At 33.0% G+C, this 20,066-nt stretch overlaps 1 protein-coding gene across 1 annotated transcript; it reads left to right on the plus strand.

The window, feature by feature from the left end:
• The first annotated feature begins 1,174 nt into the window (after positions 1-1,174).
• On the plus strand, positions 1,175-19,764 carry Pcif1 (Phosphorylated CTD-interacting factor 1). Its single transcript, XM_074171022.1, has 7 exons — positions 1,175-1,702; positions 2,238-2,702; positions 2,945-3,264; positions 8,401-8,685; positions 9,466-9,755; positions 11,007-11,276; positions 13,377-19,764. Exons 1-7 carry the CDS (start codon positions 1,525-1,527, stop codon positions 13,588-13,590), a joined length of 2,022 nt encoding a protein of 673 aa, XP_074027123.1. The 5' UTR covers positions 1,175-1,524; the 3' UTR covers positions 13,591-19,764.
• The last annotated feature ends 302 nt before the right edge of the window (positions 19,765-20,066 follow it).

A 20,066-nucleotide genomic window follows, 5' to 3' on the forward strand; every position in this document is an offset into this window, starting at 1 on the left:
GATAAAATATAAATATAAACACATAAAACACGGCACCTAATATATAAATGTTACAATTCAAAAACAAATACATATATTATATTGGGAATTAATCCCAGGAATTATCACTCCAATAGCCTTTTAAACTATAAAAACATTTTTTTTGTTAAGAATAGTTTTGTATTATTCTTAAAGATTTTATATGATTTTGACTCCTTGATTGAATCAGGTAATTTATTGTAAAGTGAGATAGCATTGGATATTGGAGAATTTTTAAATTTATTTGATTTGTGTGAGGGTATCCTTAACATACCACCATGGTGTGTATGCTAATTATGAGTAGAACCATTCGTTAAGGCTTTAGCGGCCGAAATGCATCCTAGGATGCAGTTCCAAACAACGACGGCCTTCAAACACGAATGAAGATAGTAACCACTGAAATGTGTTGTTTCTCAGTTTCACCAAAAATTGTTCAAAAAGAAAGCGGCTTGTATCATTGACAAGTGATTTTTTACATACCCTCGCCCCAAAACAGTATATTTTTATTCAATTTGCTTCTCGCATTTTTAAATTCTAACGTTAGTTCAGTGTTATTGATAACGATATTATTGCTTATGTTGGAGCCACACTAACGAGAAATGCCATTAATTATCGCGATAATGGACGTTAACCGTAGGTGTAGCCACGCGACTCAACGCGATAATTTGACAACGGCAGTAACATTGCCGTTTGGCGTTAGGCGATAGCTCGAGTGGCGGTTCATCAAAGAGATTAACGCAAGAATTGATGCGATAAAGCGGCCATACTACGTCAGACGTTCACCTTCGAAGTAAAATTAACGCCGTTTTTATCGCCAATCATAGGCATTCACGTTGATTAGGACGGAAATGAAAGAATTCTTAAACTAGGTTTAATTCAAATTTAAAATGATATCAATACTTAAATATTGAAATTTTAGTGAATTCAAAGATATCATGATTTCCTCACAAGTAACAGAAATCTCAAATTATAATTTTGAGAAACATCAAAGATTTGATGAAAACCATAGGACTAAAATCTGAATTTCAATTCTGTGATTGAAACAGACTTCAAAATTTGAAAACTGAACACCAGTTTGTGAAAAAAAAAATTATTGAATCACTTTAAAAAATCCACGGTTTCACCTTAAAATTTCGTTTCAAACTAAAAAGCTTGATACAAGACATCTTCTGGAAAATATTTGAAAATTACGTAAAAAGATTTCTGCACGAAATGAAATTTCAAATTATAGTACGCACATTCCTCACATCGATTGAACTGCCACAGTCCTTCAAGTTTGGCATTTTTCAAGTTTTCTCAGTCAGCAAATGGCGTCGTAAGTGGAGGTTTACGATTTTTTTCTTTCAGATAATGACTGAATTTCGTTGCGTGCTTTTTAATGAAATAATTTTGTGAAATTATTGTATTTAAATGTGTCATCAAATGTGAAATAGTGCTATGAGTTCCCTAAACAACTATAAAGCCAGATTTGTGTTGAATCATTGAAGTTGTTAGTGAGTTTTAACAATGAATGAAGAAATAGAAATCAAAGAAGAAAAAATCATTCCTATATGGCCTCCGCTGGATCCTGGGCCCATACAAATGCCCCCTTCGCATCTCAATATGCCCGTACCCAATATTCCTCAGGGTCCCCCATTGAGTCAAGGTGTAGAATATGAACTACCCTTGGAAATTCAGCAACAAGGTACTTATTTATTTTTGAGTTTCAAACGTTTTTTTTAATTAATTGAAAAGGAAAATGATTTTAGGATAAATAAGTATATCTATCACTTTGTAGAAAGTGGAAAACTTTTGAAGAAAGGAAGAACAAATACTTTTCACAAAGATGTGTAGATCATGCATGAAGTTTCTTTCAGTTACTAACTGGAAGAAAAACCACCCATCTGAAATAAATTTCAGCTACATACTCCAGAGTAATTAAAAACTTAGAAATTGGTAACCATTCGATCGCAGAAAATATTCGCTTCTGATGATAACACCTTACACAGTAGGGGTATTTTAACGAAATTCAATGAGCTTACGTGTTTGAAAGTAGCTGTTTCGGATGATGTTTGTCTTTTCATTTTATACCTGACACGACTTTCCATGCAAGATCTACACATTTTCGTAAAGAATTTTCATTTGTGTATACTTCCTATGTTCGGCAGTTCCACTTTCTATATAAAGGTGATTTTTCATATTCCTCGATTTAAACAATGTAATATTTGAAATTTTGGTAGGATGGAAAAAGTTTTGGTCAAAAAGAGAAAACCGGCCATATTTTTGGAACAAATTAACTGGCGAAAGCCTTTGGGAAATGCCTGTGATCAAGCCGCAGTTTGATCCTATCACTGATCCGTTGGGTATTTGTGCACCTCCTCCCACTGCGCCTATACCACTGGCTCATACTGCTCCACCGGTTCCAATCATGAAGAGGAGGGCTTCTGAAGAGGTGGCAGGACCTAATGCGAAGAAATTTATTTTAGCGGGACCATGGGACTTAGACGTTCCTACCAATGTTATTATTCTGGAAAGAGCCCCCTGCTTCTACATGCACTCTCACCCCGAAGTTGAAGCATATCGCTGTAGTTTATTAACAAAGTTGAGGCAAAGCTATCAAGAGGTGTGTCATTCCAGAGAATCAATCGATGCTCCCAAAGATTCTTTCAATAGATGGTTGATGGAGAGAAAGGTTATCGATACTGGTTAGAAAGTTCTCTTATGTATATTTCCACTGAAACTTGGGTAAATATTCGTTTTAACGGCTTAACTAAGTTACATATTTTTTTCTACCAATAACAAAGTAAAAACCAGGCATTCCGGTATACTTTTGGAGAGAAGTCCACTCAAAAGTGAAAACTGTCAAAAAATGTACTTCGAAAGGAATATTTACTCAAAACTTGACTTTTGAAAATGTTGAACGAGCTCAATTCAAATTATTTTCCAGGTTATGATCCTCTTCTACCTAGCAACTGTTATCCAGAAATCTCCCTCTCTATGTATAGAGAAATAATGAACGATATACCAATCAAGTTAGTCAGACCAAAATTCACAGGTGACGCAAGAAAACAACTCTCTAGGTATGCAGAGGCAGCAAAAAAAATAATGGAATCTCGAAATGCTGAAGCGGAAAGTCGAAAAGTAGTCAAATGGAATGTTGACGAAACTTTTCAGTGGCTGAGGAAAACAGTTGGAGCAACATATGATGATTTCCAGGATAGGCTGTCTCATCTCAAACAACAGTGTCAACCACATCTTTCAGAAACTGTAAGAAACTATTATAGTTTTCAAATGTTCATTTATTTATTTATAAATGCCTACAGAACAAATAAAAAAAATTATAACACAAATCACAAACATCAAGGAAATGAAATGTGTGACTTTCAAATGATAAAAAAATGTTAGTGCATTATCACAAGTTGAGTTAGTAGGCCTACCACTACCCTTACAATCTTGCGGTTGTGGTTTAGCAGGTCTTCTGTGAATTTGTGCCAGGGTTCCTTTATGAACTTTTTCACCTTCCTCATTGATGGAATATTGTTCCACCAATTTTGCGATTTGGCTTGTATCTATGAATTGAAAAATGTCTTTATACTTGTCTTCACAATCCACAGGAGGGTTCTGGACCTATCATGGCCTTGGATGCACCTTCACAGGCTAAAGCATTGGCCTCCTCATTGCCTTGTGCTGAGGGCCTGGCTGCCATACAAAGTGGCTATAATTATGTATTCAACCTTCTGCGTGAGCAATTCTCCTATGCAGTGATCGATAGCGGTAACTTCTGCCTGAAACACTATTGCGTTCTGTCCGAGGTTGAGTAGGATTTTTGTCTTCGCTCTGCCTCCATATATGCTGGCTCCTACTTCTTGGGCTTTTGGGTCGTCCGTATACCAAGTTTCCTCCGCTTTAACCCGTGGGCTGTTTTTCCAGTCCCCTCTGCTTGGTGTAATAGCTTTGAAACGTTAATAACCTTCGGTTTTTCAGGCTCGTTTTTGCATATATATTTGTAGTGGTAGACGGCCAAGCAGAACCTCTCAAGAACTGCACTTGAGGTCGTTCTCATTGTTCCCATGACATTCAGGCATGCCAACCTTTGAATGCCACTAGTCGTCCCCAATTGCTTTGTTCTTGTCTGTCACGTTACCACCATTTGTTATCATGGGTTTCACTACCCTTGTATGTAGCATGGTGTAATGTTTGGGTTCAACTCCACATTTTTCCGCACATTCTTCTGCAGATTCACAGGTCTATACTGGCCTTATGGGATGTTTTTTGAATGTGAAGATTCCGCATAAGCCTTCGGTCAAAAATGTTTTTTGACAGAGAAGGCACATAGGCGAAGATGAATATTATATATATTTCGCGCTATACTGCCGTTTCTTCTTTTTTGCTTTCGACATAATTTTGTCTTCAAAAATGTCAAAGTAAATATTCGAGTATTAAAAACTTGCTAATGACACCACTCACAGTATTCACCACCCCACGTACAGCAGTTTACCTAGCTAGTCGCAACTAAATTCACTTGTTTTCGTAATATCGTCGAATAACATTACTGGCTGGATGGCGCGCGCGCTTTTATATGAGGCAGCGGGCGGGCCTAGTACTTTCGAGAATGGAGACTAGAAACTTCTCGCTTCGCATTGAAGCTTACCGCCATCTATTGTACAATTTGACAACTATCGGACAGGAAATAGTTACTGTCTAGTCCCCTAGATGGCGTTAGACGAGGAAACGCGCGTTAAGCGTAAAGGAGCGGTAAAGTTTGTGTTAAAAGCAAAACAACATTTTTAAATTAGCCATCGCCCCTCTAAACCGCTTCAACGCCCCCCCAATCTTCTCTGTGCCCTTTACTGCCCCCCTATAGGCCTCCAGCGCCCACAAGTTGGCGTTATCGCCCACTTTGAGAAAGACTAGTCAAAAGTCATCCCCAGGTGTTCGACTTCCATGGCGAATGGAAGTGAAAGACATATATAGAGGGATTTTCTTGTGTAATTTCTCTGTAGCCTACAAATGAAGGAAGTGTTTTCATAATTTGTTCGATAATTTTGCAAAGAAAAAACTGACTTATCAGGAATTTCTCTAGTCTCAGTGTGAAAGAAATGATTCTACAGTATTTCAGAATAATCAATAGTGTGGTAACAAATTCAAAAAAGAAAATATAGCGTAGCTAGTTTGCGACTATCCTCAAGAGTTTGAAGGTAAATTATTGTATGTCTATCGTTTGAATTAGTTCCATGAAAACACGAGTTCATTTTCCAAGTAACAAATTTGGTAAAGCAATTCAGTTCTTTCTAATCTTTCCTTATAACCTGACTAAAATGGTAAACATACAATACTGTTATATTCAAGAATAATATGAACCAATGATTTGATTGCGTTGAAATCAGACAGTTTGTAGATTGTCACTGTCAATAAAATAGTCTCACTCAAACGAGTTACGTGATTTGAAAAATCACATTGCTTTGCACTTATTGACTTTGACGTACAGAAAATCAGTCTTGCAGTAGGTATCTGTAGAATTTATCTAGGTCAGTCTGATGCAAGGTAAAACTGGATTTAGGTCAGTCGAATCAATCAATCAAATCAATTTATTATTCACAAAAAAAAAACATAAATATTCAATCAACAAATATCAAAGACAGATGCATCTTTATCGGAGTAGTCAGAAAAATGGGAAGTAAATATGTATTTTAGATAATTAACATACAGTTAAAATACAAGTGAAATTAAAGTTATAATTAAAATTAGTAACTCAAAATTTTAGGAATTAATATAAGTAAATCAAGATTTTAAAAATTAATATTGAAAAACGAAACCCATTTTAAAAGTTGAGAAACAAAAATACATTTTTAAAAGTTGAAAAACTCTTCTATACTATAAAATATTTGTTCTGTTATAAAACGTTTGAGTTCGACATGTTAGACATATTACAGGTATCTCGTCAGTCTGGATGATTTGACGTTTGAAGAAGTTATGTGTCTAAAAAGTTTAAGATCATCAGCATAAAGTAAGATTTTTGAGTGTTGACATACCTCAGTAATATCATTGATAAATTATATCAAAATCTGCTTTTCCGTTAACCAATTATGGCCCCCTATGAACGACAAATCGAAACTTGTCCGAACTAAGGATTCACAAGGTCTTATCTTTCAACGTGCAGTTCCTAGCACAACATAGATTAATAAAAAAAATAGCCGTTCATTGCGTTCATTGAGGAGCATCTGGATTTACCTTTAATAATTTGAATTACTATCAACAAGTTTCAAATTTTGTGTTCCATTACTCAAGTAACAGTCAGTTCAAGTAGCAAGCAACCTTAACAACTTGGAAGCCTTTACAACTTAGAATAGAATAGAATATCCTTTATTCGCCTTAAAAAATTACAATAGAATTATAAGAATACCATAAAAACACTAAATGAATAAATAAAAAATAAACAAATAAGGAAATGAGATGTGAACAATTTCAATATAAATATCACTGTCTACGTAGATTGTAAATTCAAAATATTAGTTGGTGTTGAAGTCAAATGATAAGAATTCGTCGATACTATAAAAAGCGTTATCTTCTGGTAGTTTATTAAATAAAATAGGACCATAGTAATTTTTCAAAAAACGGCAGTGATTTAGTCTTGTGAATTCAATTTTAATCTGTTGTGATTGTCTGGTGTTATGTGAATGAAAATCATTTTGATTTAGATATGTGAGGATTTTTTTTTACATAATTTATACACGAATAGACGTAAAGAGAAGGTAATGTAAACATTCTATTATTAATAAATGTTGTTTTAACATCTTCTTGATAACCCAGTTTGAAGATAATTCGCAAAACTTTTCTCTACAGTCCAAATACTCTTTTTGCATGAGGCGAATGCCCCCAGAGTACTAGACCATAAGATATATGGGACATAAAAAGTGAAAGATAAGCAGTGATAATGGTTTCAATATATGAGATGCCCATTAAACTTCTTATAATATAAATGCTCGTCGCCAATTTTTTGAAAATAAAATCTACATGTTTTTCCCAAGAGAGCTTTGGATCCATTTGGAATCCAAGAAATTTAATCGATTCATATTGGTCTATAGGCAGTTGTTTGTATGTAAAAAAGTAATGTTGCATTTTATTAGTATTTAATTTTAATTTATTATTTTTCAGCCATCTATTAGCATTCGATTTTGCTACTTTCATATCTTTAACTATAGCCTCGTAGTATTTTGTAGTGGTAATGATGTGTCGTCAGCAAATTGCGTAATCTCAGAGTCGTCTTCAGTTTTGAAATCAATCACATAAATCAAGTATAGAATTGGTCCCAAAACCGAACCTTGGTAGACTCCGTTTTTTATTTCTTTGGTATCAGATGCCTTATTATTCAAAAAAACGTATTGTCTATGTTCCGATAGATATGATCTAACAAGGTTAATTGAGTTTTCCTCAAATTTGAACCACTCCAATTTTTTCAGCAGGGTTTCATGTGACACACAATCGAATGCCGCCTGAAGATCGCAGAACACTGTTCCTGTGTGGACACATTTCTGAAATCCTACGATGATTTTATCTACCAGCTGCATTACAGCGTCCGTGGTTGATTTTCCGTTCCGGAAACCATATTGGTAATCTGGAATGATGTATATACCTCAAGTTGTTCTACTAACTGCGATTTCAGAGCAGCTTCAAATATTTTGCCGATTACGGGAAGTATTGAAATGGGTCTCAGTTTACACAATTCTTCAGCATTTTTTCTTTCGGTATTGGGATCACTTTAGTAATTTTAAGGTAATCAGGAAAAGTTCCGGATTTTATTGCTTCGTTTATCAACTTTGTTAAGGGTGAGATTATGTTATTTTTGATTATTTTTATTAAAAAGACATTTAGCTCGTAATAGTCAGCACTGGTTTTATTTTTCATTTTATTTATTATATTTCTAGTTTCGTTAAAGATTACTTCCCTAAATTTAAAGTTTGGGAAACAGTTAAAATTTCCTGGCAATGGAGAAGTTACATGTGATTGGGTTTGTACTATACTGTGATATATATCGTCTGCTTTGTTAATAAAGAAGTCATTTATGTCATTTTCGTTTAGTTTGATTTCTGTGTGTTTTTTTGTTTTGCCCCCCCCTTCATTTATTATATCCCAACACTTGGAAATCAATAGCCTGTGATTAATGGAATCAAAAAAAAACTTTCTGGAGTTGATTACATACTTTAGGGAGAATCGATAGTCTTCTATAACATGTGAATTTTCTTTGAGGATATTGTTATTTTACTTTGATTCTACCAATGAAATCGTTTATTATTATTTTGGAATACACCGAAGTTAGGAGATGCTGAAATACTTTTGTAAAAATCTTGTTATTTGGAGAAATCTGTCACAGATGAAATCACATTGAAATCTTCCGTTTCTTAGGTAAAAACTTCAGTGGAAGGGATTTGTTTAAAAATTTACAATCTCTCAGTTGAACACGCCAAGAAAGTGAGAGACAAATCAAGTGCCATATTGAAGGACCATGGAATGGAGCTTCCACCACCAATGACGATTCACACCACTAGGAAAGTCTGGTGTTACCCCGTGCAATTTGCCATCGGGTGTCCCAGGTTGCCTGTCGTTGAGTATCTTCCAGACAGGGATCAGGCAATGCTTAGGTTTCAAGGAGACACGCTGGCAATCAATAGCAGCCATTTACAGAAACTGGTAAGCCAAAAATATTGTGGTTTTTGAAAATACGAAGTTTCTAATCGAAAATGACTACTAATTCATTCTAATTCACCTGATTTTTTGGGACAATCTACACATGTGAAAGAAGTTTCAAAGTTTAGAAGAAAATTATTCCATGTATGAATAAAAATTGTCATTTAGACTCTTGTGAGCTATTTAAAAAAATTATATCCTTCTATTGACTTGCTTTGACACTTGATTCTTTTCTACAAGGATCAAGAACACTGTCTGAGAATAAACTCTGACAAATATGATGACAATACGCAAGGAGTGCCTCAAGGTTTTATTTTAGGGCCGATTTTCTTCATCATTCATAAATAACGATTTATACTAACGAAATATCAAGGGTTTTTCAACAAGTACATATGCAGATGACCCAACTTTTTTAGTGAAAGGGGGTTAATCAATCAACATTATTATTACAGAATTAGAACAAGTAAAATAAAAAAAATGCATTTACACATACATATACGTTGCTTATTGAATCAACTAGCTAAGCATATATATTTCACAAATTGTAAAAATAAAATAAAATTCGGTTTCTGATAGTTTTAGAAGTTATTGTCATTAAAATATTCGTCCAAACTATAATAGGTCTCATCTGAAAATATTTTTTTCAACTTTTTTTCTACATTATGTCTCTGGATTAGTCAATTGTGTATCTTACCTATACAAATGTTAGGACGGAAGGCAGTAAAATGGGGGATACCCAATATACAGAGCCTTTATTTATATTCGTTTTTTTTTCAATTTCAGGAACACTTATACAGGCACAGTTGTTTCGATGATAGGAAATTTGAATTGTTCATCCCAAGAGTGTGGGTGATGTTGAAAAGATATGCCACCTTTCTTGGAGTCAATCCTTCGTCGAATACAGCCAGTTCAGATGTCCAGGACACCCAACAATCTCTCCCGGTCACTGTATTTGAATGTCTTAATCGGGCATTTGGTGTTACTTTTGAATGTTTTGCTTCCCCTTTGAATTGCTATTTCAAGCAGTACTGTTCAGCTTTTGCTGATTGTGATTCCTATTTCGGCAGCAGAGGGTAAGATATTTTTCATTCTCATAGATAGATATATGCCTAACTACTTTGCACATTTTTACATACATTTGTTGCAGTGAAAATTATATAAAATTGAAACTAGTAGATATTTTAACAATCTACCGCACAAACAGCTAATGGTAGGACATAGTTTAAAAGACATATAGTTAAGCAGAAAAGTAAAGCAAGGGTTATTTCATTAAATTAGGCATAAAAGTATGAATAAATATATATGAACAACTACGAGAAAATGGTTGTTACATATTCTACTGAGTGGAAGCAGTGATCTAGCAAATGACTTTTCACTTTAACTCTATAAATTTTAACGCCTAGGGAAAGTTTCAATAACTTGGTTCCAACGAAAATATGGTCAAAGTTGTCGTTTAAACGAATACAATTGTATTCGTTTGAAAATGCCCTTATAGGACAAAACTACAGTAACGATAGTTACAAATACAAGTGGTATAAAACATAGAAAGTTTTATTTCTCATTTTTCAGTATTCAAAGGATTTGGAGAGATCTGATTAAAAAAAAAGGTCAAATTGATATGGCCCAATATGGGATCCTTGCAGAACCCCTGACGGCACAAAGATCTCGTCTGAGCGTTATTTTTTATTTTCACATGCTGTGTTACACCAAACAGAAAGTTCTCAACCACTTTACAAGCCAGTTTGGAAAACCAAGGGCCTCAAATTCAGATAACAAGACTGAGTGATTACAAGACTCAAAGACTTTGGTTTACAACCGATATCGAAATTTTTTATTTAATTTAAGGAAAAGTAGGTCAGGAATACCTAGTATAACTGCGTTTTAATTTTTTCTATATATACGGTGTCACTGATAAGAACATCGAAATAATATGGTCTCAGAAAACAATATTACTGCCTCCACAAGAGGTATTTTCTCACAGTTTTCCAATTTGAAAGAAAAAACTTCAACTTTCTCATAAGCCTAATTTACGAAAAATTATTCAAATGTATTTTGTTGGCAACGATGGTAGTTAGGAAGGTTTTATAAAGGTGAACATGTAGTTACACTTGATCCATGTAAATACTTCCCAGATGGTGGATGTTAGAACATTGGTTGTTATAACAACAGATTTATATGCTCATGTGTACATGTTAATGTGTTTCTTTGTGATATGCATTTATCCATTTCATTAAAAATGAATGTAATCGTGGTTATGACTACAATTTGTATATTCCGAAAACACTTGATGTGGTTATCAATTTATTCTACTTGACTTTTTTTAGGTCTTTCCTCAAATTGAAAGCGGTATCAGGCTCCTTTGAAGCGAATCCCCCATACAGCGAAGAACTGATGGAGGCATCTGTGAATCATATGGAAAGGCTGTTAAGCGACAGTCCGGAGCCTTTGAGTTTCATTGTCTTCATGCCGGATTATAGAGAACCCACTCCAAATGCGCTGATTAGGTTAGAGTCTAGCCAGTTTAAGAGGAAACAGGTGACGATACCAGCTTATGAGCACGAGTTTAGGCATGGTTTCCAGCATGTGTTGAGCAAGTAAGTGAATTAATACTTCTTTAGTTCTATATCTAAAGTTCTTAGGCCCAATGTCACTGACAAAATCAGATATTTAGTAAATCCAATTTTTATAATAATAATAATATTAATATATTTCAGAGAATGCTCTACATTTCATAAAGAAAACATCAAACATAAAATGAAACAACGTCACACAATTTCTATATAAAGTGAATAAGGTTCTAACTTGATCAAAAGCTCTTTGACACCTGATTTGAATTTTTTCAGGGTCTCTAACATTTTAAGTCTCTGTTTCAATTCATTGAAAAACCTTATAGACACATAGAATGGATGCCTCTCTGACACTGTCAATTTGTGAATTGGAAAAGATATATTCATATTGTGCTTAGGATAATTATAACTTGGTCTAGCTTCCAAAAATCTACTTTTATTTTTAAATAGGTATACTACACTCACATAGATATAGATCGCATATACTGTCAAGATATTATTTGCCTTGAAGATTCCCAGATTTGTAATATGCTTATACCAATGCAAGTGTTTGTTAACATATATGCCATCTCAAAATATTTTGAGAAAGATGGTAAAACGCTTATTGGTCAAAAATTCTCATATAACTCGCAATCTCCTTTCTTATAGTTTATAGCAAAGCAACTTTCAATTGTTCGGGAAATATTCCATGTTCAAAAGAGTTATTAATAATGGCAAATAATACTAGCAACATTATCAATACATAATTTAACCAAACCAACTGGTATTTCGTCATCACCACAAGTATGTTTGTTTTGAATTTTCTGTGCCAAATTCTTTATTTCATCTTCGGTTATAGGTTTAAGAAAAATTGATTGTGAATTATTTGTGAAGTGTTCCATGGTATTACTGTCAAAAGCTTTTGACATGTCACAGAACACTGCTGCAGTCGCCTCACCACTATTCAATTGGCTGAGAAGTGATCATTTTGTTTATATTCAGATGATAATTAAGTCTAAATTCAACTAATTTTTTCAATTAATTTTGCTATAGTTGTAAAAATATTGGTCTTAGGTTTGATGAATAATTATAATAACCTTCCTTAGACAAAGGTATGAGTATAGATGTTTTGAGAAATAGTTGAAATATTTCATGTATGAAAGTTTCTCTAATGAGTCGAACAAGAGCCTCTCGAGCACAGTCTGGTAAGTTTTCAAATATTCTGATTGCTCATTAGTTCCAGATGTGTTTTATTATTATTATTATTATTATTATTAACACGCTTCAAATCAAATCAAACTGTACTTCATTGTCCAAGAATAATTATTCTTATTGACAAAGTGAGTAGATAACAATGAAGTGGATATCCACTGTGTCCAATACATATGAGAGAAAAAAAATATGAAACTATAAAATGTAAAAATGAATAATTTTATATACACATATATATATATATATATATATATATATATATATATATATATATATATATATATATATATATATATATATACACATATATACACACATATACACACATATACACATATACACACACATATGTATAAATAAAATGTCCATATAAAATGTCCATATAAATAAACACAACCATGACAAATAGAATGATGACATTCACTCACATATATTCGAAACTAATTACAAAACAATATCTAGACATGGAGTTGATACCTATATCTTTATGCAAATATAAATGATTAAAAATGGTCATTGTAATATTCCTGCAGGTCATAATACGCTTTTGAAATGAGAAATACTTTTATCTCCTTCCTGTATTTTTTTTATTTCCGATTGCTTTAAAATGTTCAGGCAAATGATTGTACATTTTTTTGCTTTCGTATATTATTGAATTTTTAATTTGAGTCGACCTAGGTATTGGCAGGGAGATATGGCAGTTATTTCTGGTGTGCCTGGGATTCAATGGGTTATCATTCGATAAATGTCGGTTGTGAATCAAGCATACAGTCTCCATAATGAATGATGATTTGATTTGATTTGAAGGAAAAAAATGGTAGGTGTTTATTATCAATGTGTAAAAATAAATGAAGTTTATTGGTGGATCCCCAGAAACAATTACTTCAAAAGAATATTTTTGTACTTATGAAATCACATTCAGATATTTTGTTTCAGATCAGAATTGAACGTGAGATCAGTTCAAGGAACAGTAATTGTCTGGCTGCAAAACACAACAGGTCATCAGAGATGGGAACCGTCCGAAGATCGGGTGCAGGCACTCTTGGAGGCATTCAGGCCGGGTAGGGAAAGGGAACGTGATCGACAGGAATTGCTCAGCCCTACGAGACAAGGCAGCACATCAGATGCCAAAGATGTAGTGGTGCATTGACACTCTTTCGAATGGGTGTGGTTAGTGATTGCATTTTCGTCTTTTTTCTACTTGCCAAATCACAGGGTGAGAAAATGGGTGAATGGTATACAGGGCTGTGTCGAGAGAAGGAGCGAGAGAATTTTTAGTACTCAGCATCGTAGAGATTGAGCAAATTATGACGCCGGAATGTTGATATCCTCACTTTTTAACATTAGTTGTCTACTCGGAAACTCAGATGAGAAAGATTTTTAAATTGCCTCTTTTCGACATATTATTTTTTGTTTCAACTTGCAAAACGAAAAAGTTTGTTATACGGGGCAGGTATGAAACTTTTTGAGATTCAATGGATTTCAGTCGGTAGACTTTATTCTTTCAAGTGATCATGGCATAGGTATGTGTTTCACTGTGGCTATAATTTTCTATGACTCTTTATTGAGCTAATTCGGACTTGTATTATCTAAAAATTCAAAGGTGTGCTAAGCAATTCAACAATTTTCAATGAAAATTTGAATAGTGGGATTTCATAACGACTTACATATTACAAAATCAATATAAAAATTTAAAAAGATACTGCATTAATCTTCATGTAAAACTGTTTTCAAGCAAACTTTATAAGTTTCAAGAACATGTTTTAACAGAATTTTTCTTGATGACAGTTTCATTTTCACTGTATCTCCCTCTTAAGCTGTTATACAGGGATTTCTAGAAATGAATCCACTAAAAGGGATTCAAAATAAGCGACACCCCCTGGTGTTGTTCAGCGAACTAAAGACATTTACTTTGTTAATCTTAGTACCCTTGATATGTGAGTATTTTTGTCGCTGTCATCACCATATTCTATAAGGATTGAATGGTGTCCAAGTTTTATATTTCGAGAAGAGTGTTTCAGTTCTGGTGTTTGGGAACAGTGCCTGTTTTGGACTTATTCTGAGCCAGAAGTTCCAGTTCTACCTTTCAGTTCATACTTCATTGTTGGCATCATTGAATTTGTGTCAATTCATTTAATTCCATCCTTACCCATTAATTGGAGCAATGCATAATTTTTGTGGTTTAGTTCAAAATTGACCGTATTTGATGGGGAATAACTGTTGAATGGAACGATTCACGAACATCAAATATCTCAATCATTTTGTCAAATGTCATTGACAGTCATGATGATAATCATGAATGCCAACAATGAAATTGAATTGAAGATGGTCAATTCTTGAATTTTGGGATGACTGAAGAAGATTTCATTGACTATCACTCTTTCTTGATTTGAATGAATATGAGTGGTTCAGATTTAAAGTTTTAACCATTATTGCTGTCTCCTTCAGTATGACTCAATTTTCACAGTTTTCCCCCAAAAAAACAAGATAAAGTTTTAGTGGAGACTAGTTTACAATTTAGAGGAAGACAAATGAAAAGTATGAATAAATGTGTTGAAAATTAGGAAACCTGCCGCCACTATTCAAGCCAAACCTCACAGAAACATGTTTGACTTGAGACCATTTTGTAACTTTTTTGCCTTTAAAACTGAATCGATTAATTGCCAATAAAAATAAGTTATTCAGGTACAGTAGAACCTAACACAATTAATAGAAATCAACGTAAAACAGGAGTTTTACGTTGCAAAAAAATGAAAGCACTTCTATAAATCCACATACTTGAAAATATATTTTGTTGAAAGAATCTAAAGAAATGAACTTTAAACTTTCAAGCCAGTCTCAGATATACCTACACAGTAGGTTGAATGGATAGGCTCTGATAGGTTCTGATAGGCGTCAGTCCATTCAACCTACTGTGTAGGTTGATCTGAAACTGGCTTGAATGTTCAAAGTTCATTTCTTTAGATTTGTTTACTGCCATTCTTCACATAGTCCACTGACTAATAAGAAAATATATTTTGTTAACATCAAGATGGATATCTTATTGAACAACATACCTAAGAAATATTCACATAACCTCTGCAAAAACGAAACTATTCCAAAATCCGAAAATGTTCACCATGTAAAAAGCATAACAAAAATAGTCAAACTGTTTTAGAACTGGGATTCAAAATTTCATGAATTGCAGGTCGAATTGCATATATAACCTACATGCAACATACACATTTGTTTTCCTTGATGTTTTCTACTGCATATGAACCTTTGAAAAGTCTCATTAGCCAGTAAGTTTTATTTATAAATTTTGCCTATGAATTGAATGAATAGTCAGATGTTTCTGTGATAGAGACAAATTCGTTACAGATATGATCTAAGAACAACTTTCAGAAATACCAAAATATTGAGATCTCTTTTGACACAAACTAAACATGAAATACGATTGAAAAAACAAAATAGTGCATTCACAATAAACCTTGTTCCTGTGGAAAAAGTTATATGGGTGAAACCTCAACACCCCTAGATATAGGGAAAAAAGAATATCGTGAATAAATAAAGAGAGAACAAATATTACGCAGTAACTTTTCAGGGTCAACTTTTTAGTTTACCCTATATTATTTATACTTCAGAAGATTCTTTATTGATTTAGCTTTGTTTAATATTCAGATTCTGAAAGTATTCCAATCGAAAATGCCTTTTTTTTGGAAATATTTCTATTTATTTTTTACAAACGTCCAAAAGAATATACATATTTGACGTTTGTCAAAAGGAATAGACATATTTCCAAAAAAGGCGTTTCCAATAACAATATTTTCAGATTTGGAGGACCGAAAAGTATTATCTTTCGAAACGTCAGACATTTTTCAATTGAAATTTCACAGGCAACACAAGTTACAGATTAATTAGACTTTTCAAAGGTTTATATTATTGGTAACTTTTCGAGGTGAACTTTTCAATTTATCCTCTATTACACCTGACAGCAGATTGTTTGTGAATCTATATTCATTCCTTTTTTTAAATTTTGGAAGATTGAAACCCAAGGTTCCAAACTCTACTTATCTTTTTATGAAAAATAATGTTTCTGAGCCTATAATTTTCATACCAAAAGATAACACGTTTATAATAGATAATAGTATTTTTAGTTTTCTATATTTGCTATGAATCCTTATATTTAATTTAAGGTCACCAACACAATCCTCCCTACTGTTATCCACCTTCAGGATTTCAACACTCTTACAGAATCTGATAATTGTTAGCAGCATTTCAACAACCTTAATTACCTGAATTTGTATCAATGAAACTTTTCCTCCTGTTTCCTCCAAGTTAGCCTTGTATTCAAGAAACACTTTGTTGTGAGATTTTCACTAAACAGTTTAACAAAAACGTAACACGTGTTTTACTGTAGAAAAGCTTCTTCAGGCGTGTCGGTATTAGTATAGACGTGTTGCTTTTTTGTGAACTCTTCAGTGAAAATCTCACTATAAGTGTTTCTTGAATACGTTCTGGATTTTCATCAAGTATCGCTCGATTACATCACATCACAAGTTAGCCTCTCTGTTTTTTCAATCTTTGATACATATAATCATAATTTCAATAGGTCGTACCACATTTTTAACTACAACACATTGCCTTTTGCATACGTCAACTAATTCGTTTTCACTTTGGTGTCATCTTCACTTTCTTTCCAGTACTTTGTAGGCAGGGTTAAGAATAGACACTTGAAAACTTCAACTTCTGTACCATACAATTTCAAACCTTGTTGGCTCATTTCTTCATGACAAACTCAATAAGTAAAAAACCTTTAAAAAAATGTACCTCAAGCCGAAATTATTTGATATTGAACTGTTTTTCATTTGAATTGGGATCATATGAAAAAACTTGCCAAAATTTTGAATGATAAATACAAAAATGATACGTGAATATTTCTTTCAACATTTTAAGGGAATAAATACGCTAGACCTGTTTTAACGATCAAAATTAATATAATCTGATGCTCACATTCTATATAAATTCTTAAATTTGGATATTGAAACTAGTTTTATGAGTTAATATTATAGTTCATCTATGATAATTTAAGATAAAATTTCCCACACTCAAGATATTTCAGTTTTTTTGTTCATATTTGTTAATTTTTCACAGATTTTGGCTTCACTCTAGATTTGCTTATTTCTATAAATTCAGATGCATCCATGAATATCAGATTGGCACAGATGTCAGGACTGTCATAAATCTGACAGAGGGACTCTATTTTTTTTTTAATATCGAAAAGAATCTTTTTTTTTTTTTCATTTAAAATAATCAATATCACAAATGGTTTGAAATAGACAATGGACAAATGCACGGACAAAAAATATGGGCTTATGGACTGAAAAATCGAGTTGAAATTTGTTCTGTGATTCACCATACAACAAAATTTTAATATGCCAGGTCTGTAATTTTGAACTTGTCTTTGATTTTGTGTAACGTTTCTGTTTTTATTGGTGCAATAATGAAAGTAAGGTAACTATTCAGTGAATTGTAAAATTAGGTTATTTCTATGCAATTATGCTTTCTCTATTGGTGCTCATAAGTTCTATTTTTGATTAAATTGAAAGGGGGCACATTTTTAGGAGATATTAATTTTTGCGAAAGAAATGTTGTGGCTTTCTACTTCTCCATCTTTATACACTCAAAATGTGTAGATCATGCAAAGAAGTAAGTTTCAGACACAAACTGGAAGAAAATCCCTCTCAACTATCTATCTATCTGTACTCTATTTCTTCAAAATTAAAATTAGAGATGATAATAGTACAAATTCATCTCCTGGTACCAAAATTGATTATTCCTAATTAACTTCAATACTTATAAGAGAAGATGCCAATATATGATTCATTCCATTTGAAAAATAGTTGGTTTTGTTTTTTAACTTTTCGTAATCAGTTAGGAAAAGCGAAACTGTTTGTGAGTGGTTACAAAAAATAAAGCAAGCAATTTTGAAATGTATCATTTTATATCTCAAAATCAGAAAATATACAAGGTGTCTCAAAAGCTGACTTCCAAACAAAAGAAGGTGGTTGGGAAGATCGTATCCAACCAAAATAACTGTATTTATTATTATTCAGTTATTGGTGGTTCAAAAGTTGTTGCCTGTCCTGTGTTTTCAATAAAAATCTCTTCGTGCATTCAATAATTGTGGGAAACTTCCAAAGCAGTTAAGTTCAAAATAAACTCTTTACAAAGATCATATAAGTTACTTTCAGATACAAACTTCAGATAACATTTATTTTATAGCATTTTTAATTTTATGTCTAGGAAGAGTTACATACTGTTGTCCAAAAACGTTACCTTGATAATAATGATATAATACATTTTTTATTCCAGTCAGGTCATTTACATGATATTGGACCAGTCAAGTCAAGAACAGTATATATACAATCATATAAAATGACAATATTGGAACTATTGAAGTTATTAATAACAACCAGGGCATCCAGGTGTCATAACTCACGTTATCTTTTTGCCCATGAATTCTGATATGTCATAGTAACATTCATTGCATAGAAAGTTTATAAGCTTTCTTTTGAAAACATTGACGTTGTCTTGCTATCTTATACAGGCAGGCAGATGATTCAGAAATTGAATTCCTTTGTATATTGGGCTTCTCGCATACAGACTAGTTCCACGTTTAGGAAGTCTAATAAGTTTCAAGGATCGAGTTGGGTAGCCGTGATGATCAGAATTGAGAGAAAAGTTACGATTATTACTCTTTGCATGTAGAGTGCATTTGTAGATGTAAATAGAGTAAACTGTGAGAATTACATGTTCTTTAAAATGATTACAACATCAAGCACAAAAAAAATATTTCGCTTTCTTTAAAACACATATTTTTGTGGAGGAGTCAATGCTTCTACGTGTTTTTTTTGGGTGTTTAATTTTCCACTGTCTGTAGTACCTTACTTTCTTTATATGGTAGTCGTTTCGGAAAATAAACCTTATCCGTTTTCAAAGCTCAAAAAATTTACTTTCGAACAACGCCTCAATTGTAAATTGATGTATTTCCTTCGACATACTTAAATAGAATGAGATGTTCAGATGTCATACGTGATAGTTTACATGAGAATTCAGTTTAGGTTCATATTTGCTGATATGATAATCAAAAAATCGATAAATACTCTTGATAGAAGTGTCAATCGAAAGAAAACTCATACTTATAGATATCCCCTCAATGAATCGAATCATCACGCTATAGTAATATGTTTGTATGATATGGCTGAGGCAGTACTCATACTCTGGAAAAGGTAGTAAATATCATTGAAACTGTTTTGAAGGAAATTGCGTATCTGGAATAGTTTGTGGAAAAAACTGTCAATAAAGTTGGTAGAAACTGTAACCGACATATACATATTCCACAATCATCACAGACCCAACAACAATACACTAACGTGTGTTCCTGGTTTGTCTGAAACATTGAAATGAATCGATTACAGACATGATATAAGAACGAATTTTCGAACTACACATTGATATCTCTTTTGGCATCTACATTATATATTGTTCCTGTGGAAAAAAAATTATAGGTGAATACATTTTTTTACGGGAATAAATGAATACATAAAAGAACCTCAATATATATTTTTTTCTATGAAAGTTTTG

Source organism: Leptinotarsa decemlineata, unplaced genomic scaffold (genome assembly GCF_025532065.1).
Source record: "Leptinotarsa decemlineata unplaced genomic scaffold, Ldec_3_MD MMD2_tig00000008_RagTag_RagTag, whole genome shotgun sequence".
Taxonomy (NCBI): domain Eukaryota; kingdom Metazoa; phylum Arthropoda; class Insecta; order Coleoptera; family Chrysomelidae; genus Leptinotarsa; species Leptinotarsa decemlineata.